Source organism: Hipposideros armiger, unplaced genomic scaffold, assembly GCF_001890085.2.
Source record: "Hipposideros armiger isolate ML-2016 unplaced genomic scaffold, ASM189008v1 scaffold_109, whole genome shotgun sequence".
Lineage (NCBI taxonomy): Eukaryota > Metazoa > Chordata > Mammalia > Chiroptera > Hipposideridae > Hipposideros > Hipposideros armiger.
The window spans coordinates 3,736,080-3,753,703 of NW_017731459.1; the positions used below are offsets into that span (position 1 = coordinate 3,736,080).

At 44.9% G+C, this 17,624-nt stretch overlaps 1 protein-coding gene and 1 pseudogene across 2 annotated transcripts in view; one reads left to right on the forward strand and one right to left on the reverse strand.

Annotated features, from left to right (window-relative positions):
• The window catches only part of SUSD5 (sushi domain containing 5), a 50,659-nt gene extending 41,044 nt beyond the window's left edge, over positions 1-9,615 (forward strand). For both annotated transcript variants that reach the window (XM_019647248.1, XM_019647247.1), the window contains exon 5: positions 8,294-9,615. In XM_019647248.1, the coding sequence (XP_019502793.1) occupies positions 8,294-9,576 (1,283 nt within the window). In that variant the 3' untranslated portion in view covers positions 9,577-9,615. The remainder of the gene's footprint in view (positions 1-8,293) is intronic.
• Positions 9,616-10,890: 1,275 nt separating this feature from the next.
• LOC109385217 (transmembrane protein 126A pseudogene) lies at positions 10,891-17,587 on the reverse strand (annotated as a pseudogene).
• Between the last annotated feature and the right edge of the window lie 37 nt (positions 17,588-17,624).

Genomic DNA, 17,624 nt, shown 5'->3' on the forward strand with positions numbered 1-17,624 from the left:
TGACCTTAAGGGTTCAGGTCAAGGCAGGCCTGCCCATAGCCAGTGAGCTGAACGTCCCCAAATCCTCAGCTCTAACTCTATATGTTAGGCCAATGTTTCCTGCATGAAAAGGGCTGGGGCAGGATGGCTCATGTCCTGCCCATATTCCAGGTACATTTTGACTTCATGACATATTTAAGCTCATGGGATGGGTTACATGGGAGAAGGACTTTGGCAGATATTGATTATGTTCAGTACTGGAACTAGGAGGTCCTTTACCATTTCTTTGCTCTTGTCATGAAGCAAAGAGTCCCCTGGCTGATGGACTTCCAGACTGAATCAAGCTTTCTCAAAATGGGCGTCCACTACTCACTTATCCACCTCTTCACTCATTTATGCATTCAACAAACATTCATGGAGTGTCTACTGTGTGCCAAGCACCGTGCTGTGTGCTGGGAATATAAATGCAGAGGGGACATGTCCTGCTTCTCAGCGTTCCCGGGCTGGGAAGAGCTGGGCAGATTGTGCTGGAAGACCAGGGTGGCGTGCCTAGTGCAGGGTCACTGCCAGCACAGATGGATTCTGTTCCCGCAGCTCCAGTGAGTAACACATTACTCTCACATGAGACCATTTAAGGTTTATGTCTCCAGCACCATCAAGGTTTAGATTGGTTTTACCCTGTGCAGGTAAGGGTGAGAAGTGTCTCTAAAATATTCTTAGCCAACCCTCATACCATAAATACCTTTCATTTTACCAATGACAGCCCATTTCTAATACTTATCATGGTAGTTAATAGGCCACTATTCAATAATGTTGTAAATATTTTGTAGGGTGTTAGATGGACACCTGTCTTGTTAGGGTTTGACCACTGCACTGTACAGCTGAAGCTGAAGTTGAATAATATTGTATGTCATCTATAATTATATATATATATATATAGTTGCAGGGTATGGAGTACAGTGTGGGGAGTGGAGTCAATGGAATTGTAATAGATATGTATGATGTCGGGGGGGCAGTGGATTGGGGGACAGGGTGTCACTTTGGGAAGGGTGAAAAGTATAACTATTGTATTTTTTTGTACATCTGAAACTAATAAAAAAAATAGGCCACTATTTTCATCAATAGAAAACCATTTTAAATATTCAGGGTGCTACTTAGCAAAGCGACGGTTTTGATCAAGATACAAATAATAGAAGTACTGTAGTAGCTACATCTAGAGGATGAATTTCCTGATGAGAATGCCAACTGTATGCTCCTCAACTGTGAATTCTTAATTGGAATGCCAGTAGCAACTGGTTTACAGCTTAATGTAAGTATCAGCTATAGTATCACACAGTATATTCTTGAAATATTTTAAATTACAAACGTCCTAAGAAGAGTGAATGCTTACTGTCTCTATAATTCAGGGACATCTTAACTAAGTATAATATTGTTGAGTTACATTTTCTTTCCCTCAAAGACTGTACACATTGTTCTTTTGTCTTCTATTGAATGCTGAGGAATTATGGGCAAGTCTGATTGAATTTTTGTTCTTGAGCGCGGTTTACCTTTTCTGCCTGGATATCAGTTGAATTATTCCTTTATTCTTGGCATTCAGTAGTCAAATTTTCTGTGTTGGGTTTTTCTGGAACATGGTGTGTGTTTTTGATTCATTGTTTAAATTCTTCTTTAAGAATAACATACAGAATGTTTCAAAAGTCAAAGGTAAGAGAGCTCAGTGAGTTGTCATACCATAAACATGCTGTGTCAAGGCATAGAACATCACCAGCAATCCAAAAACACTCCTAGTGTTCCCTTCCAGTCGCTACCTCCCTAGAATAACCATTATCCAGACTTTTAAAACCATGAATGATATATTCCCAGCTTGAGCTTTGTTTCAGTAGAAGCATAGAGTATGGACTCTTGTGTATGGCTCCTTTTGCCAAACATATCTATGGGACATATCCACATTGTTCCATGAAGCTGTGGTTCATTCTTTTTCTTTGTTGTGGAGTACTCCATTCTACTGTTGTTGAACATTTTTGTTGTCTCAGATTTGGGGCTATTCTAAGAACATTCTTGTACAGGTGTTTTGGTGCCCATGTTGTATCCATTCTTCTTGTATGTCTAGGAGTTAAATTACACAGTCTCAGGGTCTGTATGTGTTCAACTTTAACAGATGATGCCTCATCAGTTTTCAAAATGGTGATACCAATTTACACTCCCACCAGCAGTATATGAAGTTCCAGGAGCCCCATTGCCTTACCAACTATTGGTATTGTCAGTCTTCTAAATTTTTAGCATTCTGATGTATAGGTTGTAATATCATTCAATTTGAATTTCCCCTATTACTAGTGATTTGAAGCACCTCATCATATGTTTACTGGCTATCTGAGTATCTCATTTGTGAAGTGCCTATTAATTCCCTTGCTCATAAGTGGATTGGGTTGTCCATTTATTTCATATTGATTTGTAGGAGTTCTTTATATTATTCTAGATACCAGAACTTTTGAGGTTACTTGGGGTGTGGGGAGAAGAGACAGTGAAGAAGCCAGAGTGGAAGTTACAAGGACATGTTAAGGCAACAAATACTCAGAAGCACTGGAAGATTTTCAGTATCCCTCACTCACACTTCTTTTTAGCTGTTGCATATTTGGGTAGAATTCCATTTACCCATGGGCCATATCAGTCTTGGCATCTGCTGGGGGTTATAAGAAGATGGGCTGTGAGAATAGTGAAAGAGCACTCCTCTTCCACGTCCCACCTTGACATGGGCTCCCTGCCAGCTTTCTCCTGGGCAGAACTCTACAAATGTTAGTTCCTTGAGCTTATTTACATTCAACGGTCAATGAGCTACAGTTAGTGACCTGAGAGGAAATAAATGCAGTGTCAGAATTTAACCAGAAATGACAAAAGTTCTGTGGAATCAAACAGAATCATTGGTGGGCTCTTGACAGTTTGGTGTCTTGGGATGGCAGTGAGGCAACAAAGAAATACTCCCTAGTGAAATAAGGTGTGGTGAGAGGCCTTCCATTGCAGATCATGCATGAAGTAGCCGCCTGTGATTTCAAGTGGGTGAAAGCTCCTTGAGGAAAAATGGTCTTGGAGAGACCTGCTTCCTGACTTTCTGCATCATGAAAGGGGGCTGTGTTCTAGCGGAGAACACAGGCACATTCACCTTCAAGAGCAGAACCTGTGAGAGACAACTAGCAAATGTACATTGTTTTGTTAACATAATGATTTCTTCTGCAATGCCTTAGAATACAACCTTTTTAAATTAAAAAAAAAATTGGATATGACAGATCTGGGTCATAAATGACCTGTCAAATTATGGAATGAGAAGTTTCTTTGAATTAGGACTAAATTTTGGTAGACAAGTATCACTTCCCTGCTTCATTATGATAAATCTACATGCAGTGGGTGGGGGAAGTTCAACTTGGGTGCCCGTTTAAATTGAGTGCCCGGCCGAGTGGTGCGTTGGTTAAAAGTTGGCTTGGGATGCCAGCTCTGAGCAGCAGGGCCCCGCTTCAGATCCCACATGTGGGCCAGTGACGCTGCGCCCTCTACAGCTGAGATGGTGAACAACAGCTCGACATAGAGCTGGGCTACTGTGAGTCGCCGGCGACGGCGTAGGCTGCAGTGGAGCTGCAGTGGGCTGCCTTAAGCTATGAGTGGCTGGCAGCCGGTGTGAGCTGCCAAGAGCCACTGTGAGTGGCTGTCGAGTGGCCAGCGACCCATCTGCCTCACCCGGGAAGAGCGCAATGATGATACCAACGTGGGCCAGTAAAGCGACGTCCTCCACAACTAGACTGAAGAACCAAAGGACAGCAACTTGTCTGTTCCCCTTCCCTGATTCCCCAACGCTGTTCCCCTCCCCCAATTCCCCAATAAAATCTTTAAAAAAATACATAAATACATACATACATACATAAATTGATAGGGATGGGGGCACCGAGAAGGGGCTGGGAAGAGAATAGATGCTGTCACAGGCCAGACTGTGGGCTGCTTTGCTCACCATCGTGTGTGCGTGTGACACACGCATTGTGTATGTCTGTGTAGTCAAGTAGTCCTTCAATGATGTCACCTCGTTCAGAGGGTCTTCAGGGTGTTATAAGAGATCATGGTTATAAGTAATTCATCCCTCCGAATGTGGAAATGAGCCTGTAATTCTCTTGTGTGTTGGGACACTGTGCTCCTGGATATAGATCTGAGCTTTGAGCGATTATGAGGCAGGAATGAGGAGAGTCTTGGGGTCTGAGCTGCTGCAGCTTTCTCCTCCTTGTCCTCCTAGTGCCATTGATTCCTTCAGTCATTCAAGAATCCCTCCAATGGGCTGGGCGCTGTTCCACTCTAGGGATAACACGCCTTGGTCCCTGCCCTCGAGCGCCTCACTGCTGGTGTGTTAGTTAGCTTTTTCGGCATAAGCCACCCCCAAAAAACTCAATGTTGTAAAACAACAATCCCTCATTTGGCTCCAATTCTTTGTGCTGGCAGCTTGGGCTGGACTCAACTGGATCATTCTTCTGGTCTTGGCTGGGTTTACACAAGTGAATGCTGTCAGCTCCCATGTCAACGGGTTTGATTATAAATTCCTAACTGGGCAGGTCATGGCGGGTAGTCACGTCCCAGGCCCGTAGCTTCCTTAGCAAACGTCAATCTTCATGTTAAGTGAGCGCTGTCCACTGTTCTTATGCATCTAGGATAACATACCCTTGACATGGCAGAGTAATTTTCTTTTCTAGAGCCCTCCAAGGCACAACTGCAGGCACCAGAGCACAAGACCACAGACCCCCCCCCCATTGTTACCTTGTTCCCCACACACCATCTCTACGTGCTGTAAATGTTCATTATCTATCCTGTGCCCACCAGTGTAAAAGCAGTGTGTGTCTCTCCGTTTGATTTTTCATTCAATCCTAGAGATTTCCCCACTTTGTTTTCTCCCACCCCCTTAACCTACCACCAATAGAAATGGATTTCATGTAACCCTCTCTACGTCTTACCCTTTGATTCTAATGTATAAAAAAAAGCTGCACAACTGCCATTCTCTGGAGCATTTTCTCAATCTGTTGAGATTTTGCTTCCGGGCATGTCCTCAAAAATTTGCTTCACACTCATAAAACGTTTCTATAGGCTTGAACATTCTTTCATTGACATTTGAAATAAGCCAAATGCCCACTAATCCATTTTCAGAGTCCAGGAATGTGTCACATGACACCTCAGCATTCCCTCCAGGCCTTGGTTCTGGAGTTTTTTACATGTTGTGCTTTCCAAGGTGCAAAATAAAGTGGGGAAAAACTAAGATCTGTTTCTGCCCACAGAAAACTTCTGACAGCAAATGCGGCTGGGGGGCGGGTTTTAGACACTCCAACAACCAATCCTCCAAGCCTCTGGACAGTAGCTGGGTGTCCAATTCAGCTGAATTCTACCATTAATTACCTCGAGTTAGTGCCAACCCCACAGGTTACGGGCTCAGACACACAAGACTGCTCCCCCCACTTTAGACATCAATCTAAGTCCCAGGCCTCCCATATTTATGACCAACTGGGTATAAATTGAGGGTTCTCATGACCCCCTCCATAGGCTTAATAATTTACTAGAATGGTTTGCAGAACTCAGGAAAGCATTTTACTTATATTTACCGGTTTACTATAAAGGATACAGATGAACAGCCAGGTGAAGAGGTACATTGGGAGAGGTGTGGAAAGACCCTGAGCACAGGAGTTTCTGTCCCTGTGAAGTTGGGGTGATTCACCCTCCTGGCACATGGGGGCACCCACCAACCTGGAAGCTCTCCCAGCCCTGTAGTTTACGGGTTTCCATGGAAGTTTCATTACATGGGCATGATTGAATAAATCATGGAACTCATTCTCCAGCTCCTCTCCCATCCCCAGAGGTTGGGGGTGGGCCTGAAAGTTCCAACCCTTTAATCACATGGTTGTTTCCTCTGGCAACCAGCCCCCCCTCCCCATCCTAAATCTATCAGGGTCCCACCAAGAATCACCTCATTAACATAAACTCAGGTATAGTCAAGGAAGCTTGTTATGAATAACAAAAGATGTTCCTATCACCCTTATCACTCAGGAAATTCCAAGAGTTTTAGGAACTCTATGCCAGGAAACAGGGGCAAAGACTAAATATACATTTCTTATTATATCACAATATCATAGGGAGGCTTTCTGTTGTAATAGTTAAGTATGTGTTCAAGTAGGACTTGACTTTTAATGACACAGAGATTGGGGAAAGCTCAGCTCTCTTGAGGACACAGCTTCTTGAGCCTTCCTTACCTGCTATCCTTAAATTCTGGCCTCTCACTATGGGGCCTCTGTTCATTTCTACTCAGCTGGATTCGGAATACTTGACAGCCTAGTCCCGCGATTCAGAAGTCTTACCAAGAGCAAATCAGTGTCTTTAAAAGGTACATTTTTACTTAATTATAACATACATACAAATCATAAGGGAATGATCAATAAGTTATCAGAAAACAAAGAGTCTTAGCCACCACACAGGTCAAGAAGTGGGAAGTTGCAGTAACCCCGAAGCCCTGCTGGTGCCCCAGACTCAGTAGTCCCCCTTCTCTCCTATTCACACGTCACCACCATCCTGACTTTTCACATCATAGATTCGTTTTGCCAGTTTTTGAACTTCATGTCAATAGAGTCGCACAGAGTGTGTTCTTTTGTGCCTGGCTTTTTTGGTTCGACATCATGGCTGTGAGATTCATCCATGTCCTTGTTGGAAGCTGTGGCTGGTTCATTTCCACTGATGTACAGATTTTCATGGTATGAATATATTACAGTGTATTCTCAGTTCCGCAGCTAATGGACACCTGAATTGTTTCCAGGTTTTGGTTATTCTGAGCATTCTCGTGCCTATCTTTCAGTGCCCACGTGTACACATTACTGTTGAGTATATATTTAGTAGTGGGATTGCTGAGCCGTGAGGCGTGCATATGTTCAGTTTTAGTAGCGATGCCCGGGGGAAGTTTTCCATAATGGTTGTTCCAATTCACACTCCCACCAACAGTGCCGCACATCCTTGTTAGTGCTAGATATTACCAGTCTGTTTAATTTTAGCCATCCTGGTGCTCTGTAATGGCGTCTCACGATGGCTGTAATTAGCATTTCTCTGTTACTATTGAGGTTGAGCATCTTTCCACGTTTAATGACTAGTTAGATTTCTTGTTTGCGATGTGCCAGTTCAAGTATCTTGCCAAATTGGCTATGGTTGGTCTGCCTAATTATTACAGATGTGTAGGAGTTCTTTATAAAGTCTGGATACAAACCCTTTGGAGGTTATATGTGTGGCAAATATCCTCAATTCTGTGGCTTGCATTTTAACTCTCTTCGCAGTGGCTTTTGATGAACAGAAGTTCATAATGTTAGTGTAATCCTATTATGGATCTTTGTGCCCATACCAGGGTCTTAAAAAGTACTCCATGGGGCTGGCCGAGTGGCGCGATGGTTAAGAGCTGGCTTGGGACGCCAGAGGGCCCCGGTTCGGATCCCACATATGAGGGCCAGTGACACTGCCCTCCACAGCTAAGATGCTGAACAACAGCTCAACCTGGAGCTGGGCTGCCGTGAGTCGCCGGCGACGGCTAGGCTGCAGCCCCTGTGGCCGTGGGTTGCCATGGGCTACCGTATATAGCCAGCAGCCAGCGTGAGCGGCCAGCAGCTGCAGTGAGCGGCCGTCCAGAAGCCGGCGACTGATCTGCCTCGCCAGGGAAGAGCGCAATGATGGTGCCAACTTGGGCCAGTAAAGCAACGTCCTCCACAACTAGACTGAAGAACAAAACGACAGCAACTTGTCTGTTCCCCTTCCCCCAATTCCCTAGCACTGTTCCCTTCCCCCCAATACCCCAGTAAAAATCTTAAAAAAAAAAAAAGTACTCCAGTTTTATAGTAAATCTTGAAATCTGATAGTGTACATTCTCCAGCTTTTTTGTTTTTTTTCAAGATTGCCTTGTATACTCTTGGCCCTCTGCATTGCCATAAATGTTAGCATCAGATTTTTATTAGGATTGTATTAAATCTAGATAAATCAGTTTGGACCTCTTTAAATTTTTATTTTCTGTTTATTACTGGTATATAGAAATACAATTGATATTTTATATTGACTATTGACCCAGTATCCCTGATAAACTCAGTTATTAATTATAACAGTTTTTATATGTAGATGCTTTGGGTTTATCTGTGATGCACAAACGTATCATCTGTCAATGACAGTTTTATTTCACCTGTACCAGTCCTTATGCTTTTCAATTCCCTTTCTTGTATTCTGCACTGGCTCTGTGACCTTGGACATGAAAATGAGGTTTTCCCCTCTTTCCTTCCAGATGAAGCTGAGGCACATATTGACTATGAAGATAATTTCCCTGATGACAGATCTGTGTCATTCAAAGAGCTCGTGGAGGATTCCCGGACAGAGGCAGAGGACAGGGGTCAGGGTGAGGTCTCTGAGGAGGCTCCAAAACAGGACCATCTGGTCTCCATTTCTGTGGGGAGAGAAAACATAGGCCGGGATACAGCCTTTGTGTCAACCACAGGCTTGCCCAGTGCTGGGAGCAGTGTCCCCACAGACCTGCCGGGATGGATACTAAACCAGAAATACTTGTTCTGGCTTCCTGCTGCGACCTTCCACAAGCTTGAGTTGGAAAAAGAGATGGATGATGACACCAAAAAGCAGTTTCCTGCTAGAGACAACCACAGTGGCATAACATTGGCCCCAGGTGAAGCTGAAACCAAGGCGATCTATAGCAGCACTGATCCCTCTGGGCCATATGGGGGCAGGAATGACAGCAAGGCAGGAGACCCAATGGTGAGCAGCAGCGATGAATCCTGGTTAGATGGCTACCCTGTGACCGATGGGGCTTGGAGGAAGACAGAGGCAGAAGAGGCAGAAGAGGAGGAAGATGGGGACAAGGGGGATGGGTCAGTAGGGCTGGAAGAATGTGTTGTATTTACTTCCCATCAGCCCATTCTTGTGGAAGTTAAGCCCAGGAGTTCCACCCTCACACCACGTGAGGACATGACCCAAAATTCAGCTCTTCCATCTCAAACATTAGATGTAGAAGCTTTGGCTCTCAGACCCAAGAGTGTGTCTGAAACTGAGGGTCCCAGCAGGGGGGAGGCTGACTTGACCAGGTACCAGTCAACTGTTCCTTGGCGATTTGCCACAGAGAAGTCTCCCATGGCCACCCTACCCTATGGACTCACCAGCTCTACCCTGGAGACAGTAACAAATGCTATCCCGAAGATGCCTACCCACATTCCCTCAACTACCCAGACTCCAGTGGAAACCATGGCTCCTAAGGTCCAGGATAACTTCCCATACCTGCTGTCTGAGGACTTCTTGGGACAGGAAGGCCCTGGCCCAGGTGTAACTGAGGAGCTTCTTCCAACCTTGGAGCCATGTGTAGGGGATGAGTGTCCTAGCCTCAGCAGAGGCCCCGTCATTGCCACCATTGTCACCGTCTTGTGCCTGCTGCTGCTCCTGGCGGGCGTTGGGGCAGTGTGGGGCTACCGCAGGTGCCAGCACAAGAGCTCTGTGTACAAGCTGAACGTTGGCCAGCGGCAGGCTCGGCACTACCACCAGCAGATCGAGATGGAGAAGGTCTAGCCAGCTTCAGAGTGGGCTCTCCTGAACTCACTTGGGAGGAAAATAAACTGTGACACGTCACGTTGATAAACACTGACAATTCACTAGAACATGAAACATGTGGACTAGGGCTCATCTTCTTCTTCTCAGGTCTTTGTTTTATAGGCTGAGAAATATCTCTGGAAGCACCTGGCAGGAGGCTTTGGTGGTATCATCACACACGTCAGTATCTCCTGCACCATCTACCCCGGAATGAATTGCACTAATCCCAGACCTGTGCATGGGCCCTAACGCCACCATGAGGTCATCTCTTGCTTCATCGTACTATTGTCTTCTTTTTCTTTTTTAAGAAATAAAATGACTGATTCCGTGACCTGAAATTTTTGAAATAGGGATGATAAACGGAGCATTTGAGAGCAGTGTTTTTAGGATATAGATATTTAATTGCTGGGAGTGGGATATAGAAAAATAATGGGTTATTTCCTTTTAATGTGGTGATGTTGCAGAGGGCAAATGAGCTGAGAACCAGGACATAGCCTAAAAGCTTTGAGATTTCTTTTCAACTGTTGAAATTGGAGAGGATTTAAGACTGACATTTTCTTGGGGGTGGGGAAAGGTGAGGAGTAGTAGCCAGCCACACATCTACTTCTGTTCCCTCCGTTCTGCGGGACAGCCCATCATTTTTTTAAAAAAACAAGGCTCACTTTGTACCGGTAAGCACCATTTCCTCTTGGAAGCATGGCCTCGCTGCCCTTGACCAGTCTGTGCCTAGGAATGTCTTACACTTTTTGCCAGGACCCACAGAACTGTCCTTGGTTTCCTCTCCCAGGATTCACCGTTTCTCTAAGGTCCAGTAAGAGGGAATGACATGGGAGGAAAACGATCTTTTAAGAGGGTCAAGGACTGGGATGTCAGGTGTGGGTACCTAGTTGATGGTGAAGCACAGGAACAAAAAAAGGAATATGATCTGATCTGTGCTGATCTTGTGGCAGCTGTAAGCTCTGAGGAAACAGCATGAGTCCAGGATGGACTCACATGCTTGTCAAGCAACCCATGTCATACAATCTAGACCATCTGATGGTGGCTCAGCAAGTAATGTTTACGACAGTGGTTCTCAAAGCGTGGTCCTCAGACCAGAGGCATCAGCCTTCCCTGGGAACTTGCTGGAGCAGCAAATTCTCTGTGTCACCCCAGACAAACAAAGCAGAAACCCTGGGGGGGGGGGAGGGTTAGCCCTCCAGGTGGTCCTAATGCACACTCAAGTGTGAGAACCATTGGTTTATGATAACATAAGTTATTTTTTATTTTTACAGTTTTATTTTTATATACACATTTGCTTAACAATCACTGAATTCCTAGGCCAGGTTCAGGCACCAGAAGAGCTGTGGGCAGTTGTTTATGTTGTCTAGAACCAAGGTATGTTGCAAACCCTGTCTGGACCAAAATGGGAAATAACATCTTTCTAAAAACAGACTTAGAAATTCCAATCCAGTAGGTTAGGTGGTTTCCTTTCTCTGGTGGTGGGGCTGAGGCATACCTGTATTCAATGGTAAACGGACAAAAACCTCTGCAAGATGCATTCTCTGTCAAAAATGGGATCATTGACATTGGTAAGCCTGCAACTGTACAAGCCTTACACATTTAAGTCATGCCGAAAAAGGCTGTTTGCTATTAGGCCACAGAGAACAGCATTCAGTCTCAGTCCAATATATGTTGATCCCTGTTCAAGTACATCCCTTTCTGCTTCTGGAAGTTGGTTAATTTTTCTGGTTATAATATCAAAAATTTGGTTTTCCCTGACAGTTATCATTGCATTTATGATTTTCCATCTTGAGCCTTACAGTCTCCCCCCAGCAGTTGGTGCTTCCCCCTGGGCTTCCTCAGCAGCTCTGCCCCATGAGTTTTGAGCTTGGAGGCCTGCTGAAACTCTTGAGGCCCAGGAGGTGGGTAATACCTGTGGTTTGTCTTGCAAGGAAATCAGTGTGCAATTGAGACAGCTTTTGAAGCTGCCGAAATACCATCTCCAAAGGTCTTCTATGTGTTGGCACAGAAACAAAACATAGTTTTCCGATATGAATCATCTTTTTAGAAATCATTTTCAGTGGTAAAAAGCGATGAAGGCAATACATTTATTTTGAGACTGTACGAGTCTTAAGTGTTTTTGTGTGTCATGAGCAAGAGCCTAATCTTCTTTACAAGTGGAAAATTGGTGGTGGTGCTTTACCTACGGAAAAAAAGAATTTTCACAACTTATTTTCTACCCCACCTGTTTTTGGTGAGAGCTTTGGAAAAATAATAGTCTAAGTAGCTGTAAAGACAGTACAGCAAAATGAAAGAGTTTAGTCCCCATCATTGGGTAAAATGGAGGCCCGAAGGTACCAAATGGAAAACACCTATGCATCAGATGAAATCTAGAACAATAGGGATGAAATGCTTTCAGCATGTAGCCAAAGCAAAACACAAGAGAATAAAAGCCAGAGACTGTATATATTTATAAATTAGATTCTTTTCTAATCTTACAAGATAACTTTTCTATTTTTGACTATATGAAATAACTTCCGTCTCAACATTGGGATCATGTTATCCAACTGTTATGTAATAACCCAAGGACACTGACTTAATACCAACCCCCAAATAGGTACTATTAATACAAATCTATTAATAAGTTTATTACAAATATATTAATACATGTAAATGCATTATTTTGTAGACATGAACTGCAAAATAAATCCAACACATAAGTTTTTTAAGTTTTCATTCATTTGATGTTATCTAAATTAATGTTATAGGATCTAAAAATGATGTAGAAAGGGAATGATTAAAACACTGTAAACTTAAATTGTATGCCATTATGCATGTTTTGAGACTAGTAAATGTTTTTAATGCTTATGAAAATTGGGTGGTGGGGGGTCCATGGACACAAAGCTTCTGAGATATTTAAAATAAATAATTATCTCCCTCAAATAGTTGCTTAATGTATTTTCTATCTAGGTTACATCCCAGTGGCTTTTAAAAAAAAAAAGATTGTCTAGTAATCTTGAAAATAATGTCTCGATACTTGCTATGTCTAAGACTGCCCCCTCCTAGCTTAACTCTCAGCCAGCCATGTTACCGCTGCAGCAGGATTTCAGGGACGTCTACAGAGCTGCTGCCCCCTCCTCCCTCTCTCCCTCCTCCTCACCCAACCGGGGATCACTCATCACTTGCACAAGGCTTTGCTTCAAGGGATCCAGACTTAAGACATCAATCAATGTGCAAACTCTTATTCCCTACATCACCACTCCTCCTCAATCCAAACTTTTCCACTGTGTCCTCTACAATTCTTGGGCTGGCATCAACATAATCTGTGTCCTCCACCTCTTCTTCAAACAGCTGATGTTCCAACTCTCCCTACCGTGGGTCTCTGTTTTTGCACTGGCTGCTTCCTCACTCTTTCCCCTTTCTCCTTGCCTGCTTTTTAGTGATATGCATGGAGCCTGGCGTCTGTTGGCAGTCAGGCCTGAAGATGTTTTTGGTCCTTGTTGGAAACAGTAAATATCCTGTCACTTCTCAGACATTGGCAGCCAGGGACCAAGTCATCAGTTCCAAAACAAGCCCTGGATCCCAAATGTTTTTCCTAATGGGATTCCTGATCTCTGACAGAGAACCCTCTTGGGAAGAGGACGGAGCCTCTATCTCCTGACAGGCCCAGGCCTGGTCATGACTAGCAAGGACCACCCCTGCTGTGTGAGATCTGAATCCTTGGGGTAAGGGTTCTGCTTTCCTATATGAATGTCAGAAGTCTCATGGACCTGAGAAAACAGCCCTCATTAGAACATGTGTTCTAGAATAACTGGGTGTGGTTAAGACAGTCTCATCTAGTGGACAAAAAAAGAAAACAGTAAATAAGCAAAATAAAACATTTAATGTGCTTTTTTTTTTTTTGGAAAAATCTTTTTCAATGATTTTCCAAGTTCTAATTTCCACCAACGTGAGATTGTACACACTGCCTTAACCTAAGGAGGGGAGTTGGAAAAGACATCAGCAACAACATTTATAGTTTGACCTACTGACCATCGCCCAAATATGGGCGATAAAACTCTGGGATCAATCTTGCATCTGTTGGCAAAATTGTTTAATTCCTTCCTATTGTTTTCTTGTACAATGAGGCACCAGTATCTTACCCTATCAGCTCCAAGAAGGCAGTGAGCCAATGTACTCATTCATTCAACAAGCCACGAAAGCCAGATATGTGGTGGGGGGAAGTGTTAGGTACCAGGGCATGGCCACTCACATACCTGCCCTGGAGAGAGAAGCATTCTCCTATGGCACAAACCACAGCTACTCCTGACTCTTATTTCTGGGGTAGGAGAGGGTCAGTCACGGCGAAGCTGGGCTGTCATGGTGTCTTCCTTCTCAGGGAGATGCCACAGGGATGGGGTGGGGAACAGCCTTGCCCCGGCTGCAGGCACAGGAAGTCCAATGCACAAAACCTTTGACTGAGGCTTATTTAAGGTTCCTTTCCCTTTCCCCACTCTTCCCTTGTATATAGTTTAAACTCGCCACACTAAGTCATTCAAGCCTGGAGTCACCAGAAAAAAGAAGTCGCTGTTTGGGGGATGGCAGATGATCAAGAGCTCAGACAGCTGCGATGAAGGATTAGTTGTGGGTTTTTCTCAGTGCCTCACTACAAACTGTGTTGTAGTTCCATGTGCAAACACTATTAAATGAGAATGTTTTCTCTGGCACCAATCCACCTTCTCCCCACAGTTTAAGTATTGAGTTTTTTATTTTTTTTTAAACTGAAGTAGCTTAGGCTTACAGCTCACATTTAAAACTTAAAAACGTTATTTCCATAAATGTTGGCAGAAACCGGCCACTGTTTATTCCACCAGCAGTCATAATAAACCCTTTCCCATTGACAATCTAACAAATCATTTTCTGTTTGACACTGAGTTTGGTTCAGTAAAATTTTTGTACTCAGAAAATGCCCTTAGTAAGAACTCCTAAAAGCCACATTTCCTAAAGCGGCCTTTGTGGTCGACGTACCCAGTGGTTTTCCTGGATCCCAGAGATGAGGACAACAGGTTTGTGGCAGTAATTAGAAAGTCCCAAGACTCAGAAAGATATGAGTATGTTGACTGTGTTGGTATCTGAGACATTTCAGACAATTAATCACTTTTAAACCTATTCGTACACACAAACCAGCCCTCAGCCATTCACTGTTAAAGTCTAAATGTTAAAAGGAGACATAGCAGGTAGCCGTTAGACCTTAGCCAGTGGGTACCCCTGTCTGGGTTACCTGAGTGGCAATGGGGCTGACAAATCTCCCCGCCCCCATGGTGAGCAGCCTTGATGGGTGAACAAGCCTGAGGAAACCAACAGAGCAACTGTTGGGCTCTAAGCAGGCAGGTCAGAGGGCCAGTGAGGCATCTTCGGCCGGTCTGGAAACAACCACAAATCTTACAAACGTGTTTGTTTTTTCAAAACACAGACCAGACTGATGCTGGACCCATGAGGTCTTAATCCAGGAATCTTCTAGATTCTTCCAAAAAACCCACTCAGGGAGGTGCTGGGTTGAGGTTGTTGAATGCAGCCTGAACACTGAGGTTTCATGGTTGGTTTGGAGGAATAGGCTCACTATTTTTTTTTTTACGACTGGTTTGTTTTCCTTTGAAATAAAAAGATTATTAACTCTGTTCTACAGCCTTCAGTCAAAGCAAAGTGCTGACAATTTGATCATACCGTCCCCAGAGTTTCTTCCTCAGGGGACATTGCTAGGATGGGGGTGGAGGTACTTTTCAATCCCCACGGAAAAGAGGTCAAGTTCAGAGAATGAATGAGGACTCTCCACAAAAAACTCAGCCCAGGCTCAGAGGCAGAGGACCAAATGGATGCTCTGCAGGGCACAGAGGTGGAGAGTCAGACCACCAGCCCAGCCTGGTCCCTGCGGTGGTCTCCTGGCATTTTCTCACACAGCTGGAAAGGGCAACTGCAGCCAGAAGCTATAATGCTGGGTGCACCTCCACTGATTCAGGAATCCTAGGGCAGGAGGTCCACTCACCGTGTCCCCCTCTACTTTATAGCCCTGCCCTATGACCCTCTTTCTCACTAACTTCAAAAGGAAGTTTATCTGGTGTGTGTGTGGGGGGGGGCGGTGGTGGTGAAGGGAGCAAGAGAAGAAAGTAGAACCCAGGGGCAGAAGCCATATAGGACCTGAGTCATTGCTGGGCTGGAGGGTGCCCTGATTGGAAGGCTGCTGTGGACACAAGTGCAGCCATCAATAAATGCTGATAACACTGACTCCTTTGGCCACACAGGCCCCTGGGAGTGCAGACTCTGCTGACTTAAGCCAATTCAGCCAAAGCCAGGGTAGTAGGTTACTGTGTCAAGTTGGGTACTCTAGAAGGAGGTCTTGACATGAGGATTTTGTGCAGGTAAAAGAGGAAGTGCTCTCAGGAGAAAGGGGATTAAGGAAACAGAAGAGTACAAAAGGAGAAATAGCATACATCTGAGTTCCCAGAGGTTGGAGTAGTGAGATGGGGGGAAAGGAAGCCTGGAAAAGCAAAAATAGGTGAATTTTCCACCCCGAGTTAATCACCATTACACTAAAGACCCCCAAATTCTATCTTCTTTTGTACCTTTCCATGCCATTGTGGGTAGAGTCCTGTCTCCCAAATGCTGTGCCAGTCTCCTGCCCCCATCCCTGGAGCACCCCAATCTGATGAAGTGGCTTATTGGAAGAGGGACTAGGGTTGAATAAAGAAAGCTCAGATCCCAGACCACACCCTCCTGGTTTTCTCCAACCTCCACGGTGGCTCCTTTTCAGCTTCTTTGGTGGGTTTCTTATTGCCCAGAGGGCCCCGGGGGGTTCTGTCGCTGGCCCCTTTCTCTTGCTTCTCAATATATACGTACAATCTTGGTGACTCCATGCAGCCTCATGGCTTTAAATGCCATTGCCACGCAGATGGTTCAGTAGCGGGCTCCGTGGCGCTCCTCCCAGGTTCCCTTCACAGAGCCACCCCTCACCATCTCTGTGCCTGCCTGTTGGCTGCCAGTGGTCCACAGTCCCTTCTCCAGAGGACTGCCCTCAGCTGACCAAGCCACTTGCCTTCAAAGGCACAGCCCTGCTCCCGGAGATACAGTCTATTACTAACTGATGGAGGCTTTCACAGGTTTCTCCTGAATGTAACCCCACAGTTAACCACATGCATTTGGACCCGTCTCCAGCTCTGCTGAAGACTTGACCCGAGAAAACCTTAAAATTTTATTTGCAGCCTGAACCTTTCCTCCCAACCTCAGACAGCCTGCTTTGCACCAAATTCCTTACTTACCCCTCCCCCCATCTTCCCCATTTCAGTAAATGGTAACTCCATCCTTCCTGTTATTCAGGCCAAAAACCTCATGGTCACCATTAGACCCACTCTTTCTGTTGCACTCCATGCCCAGTCTGCCAGCAAATCCTACTGGCCCTGCTTTCAAAACAAATCCACACTCTGACCACTTCTCACCATTTCCATTGCCACCACGCAGGTCCAAGCCAGCATTCTCCTTGCCTGGAATTTTGCACTAGCCTCTTAACTGGTATCCCTGCTTCCACCCTTGCTCGCTTTCAGGTTTTTCACAAGATGATAGCTAGAGTGATCCTTATAATGTGTAAGTCAAGGCACTCCTCTGCTCAAGACTTCCAGGGGCTCCCATCTCACTCAGAGAAGCCAGGGTTACACGGCTTCTCTCGCCCACTCCCTATACTTCTACTTCTTGAGCCACATCTTCATTCTTCCCCCCACCCACTCCCCAACTTGGCCTTCTTGTTCCCCAACTACAGCAAGCGCATTCTCACTGAAAAGCATTGCCCGTGCTGTTGCCTCTGCCTGGAATGCTTTCCTGTGAGAACTGCTTCCCTAAGGGTTCTGTCACCTTCCTGGTGAGGCCTTCCCTGACCACCCTATTTAAAACAGGCTTCCTTACTCTCTTCCCTGCTTTATTTTTCTCCATTGCAATTGTCACCCTTGATGCCTTGCATATACTGATTCTTGCTTATGTCTTGTCTGTCTCTCGTCATAGAATGTAAGCTCCATGAGGGCAGA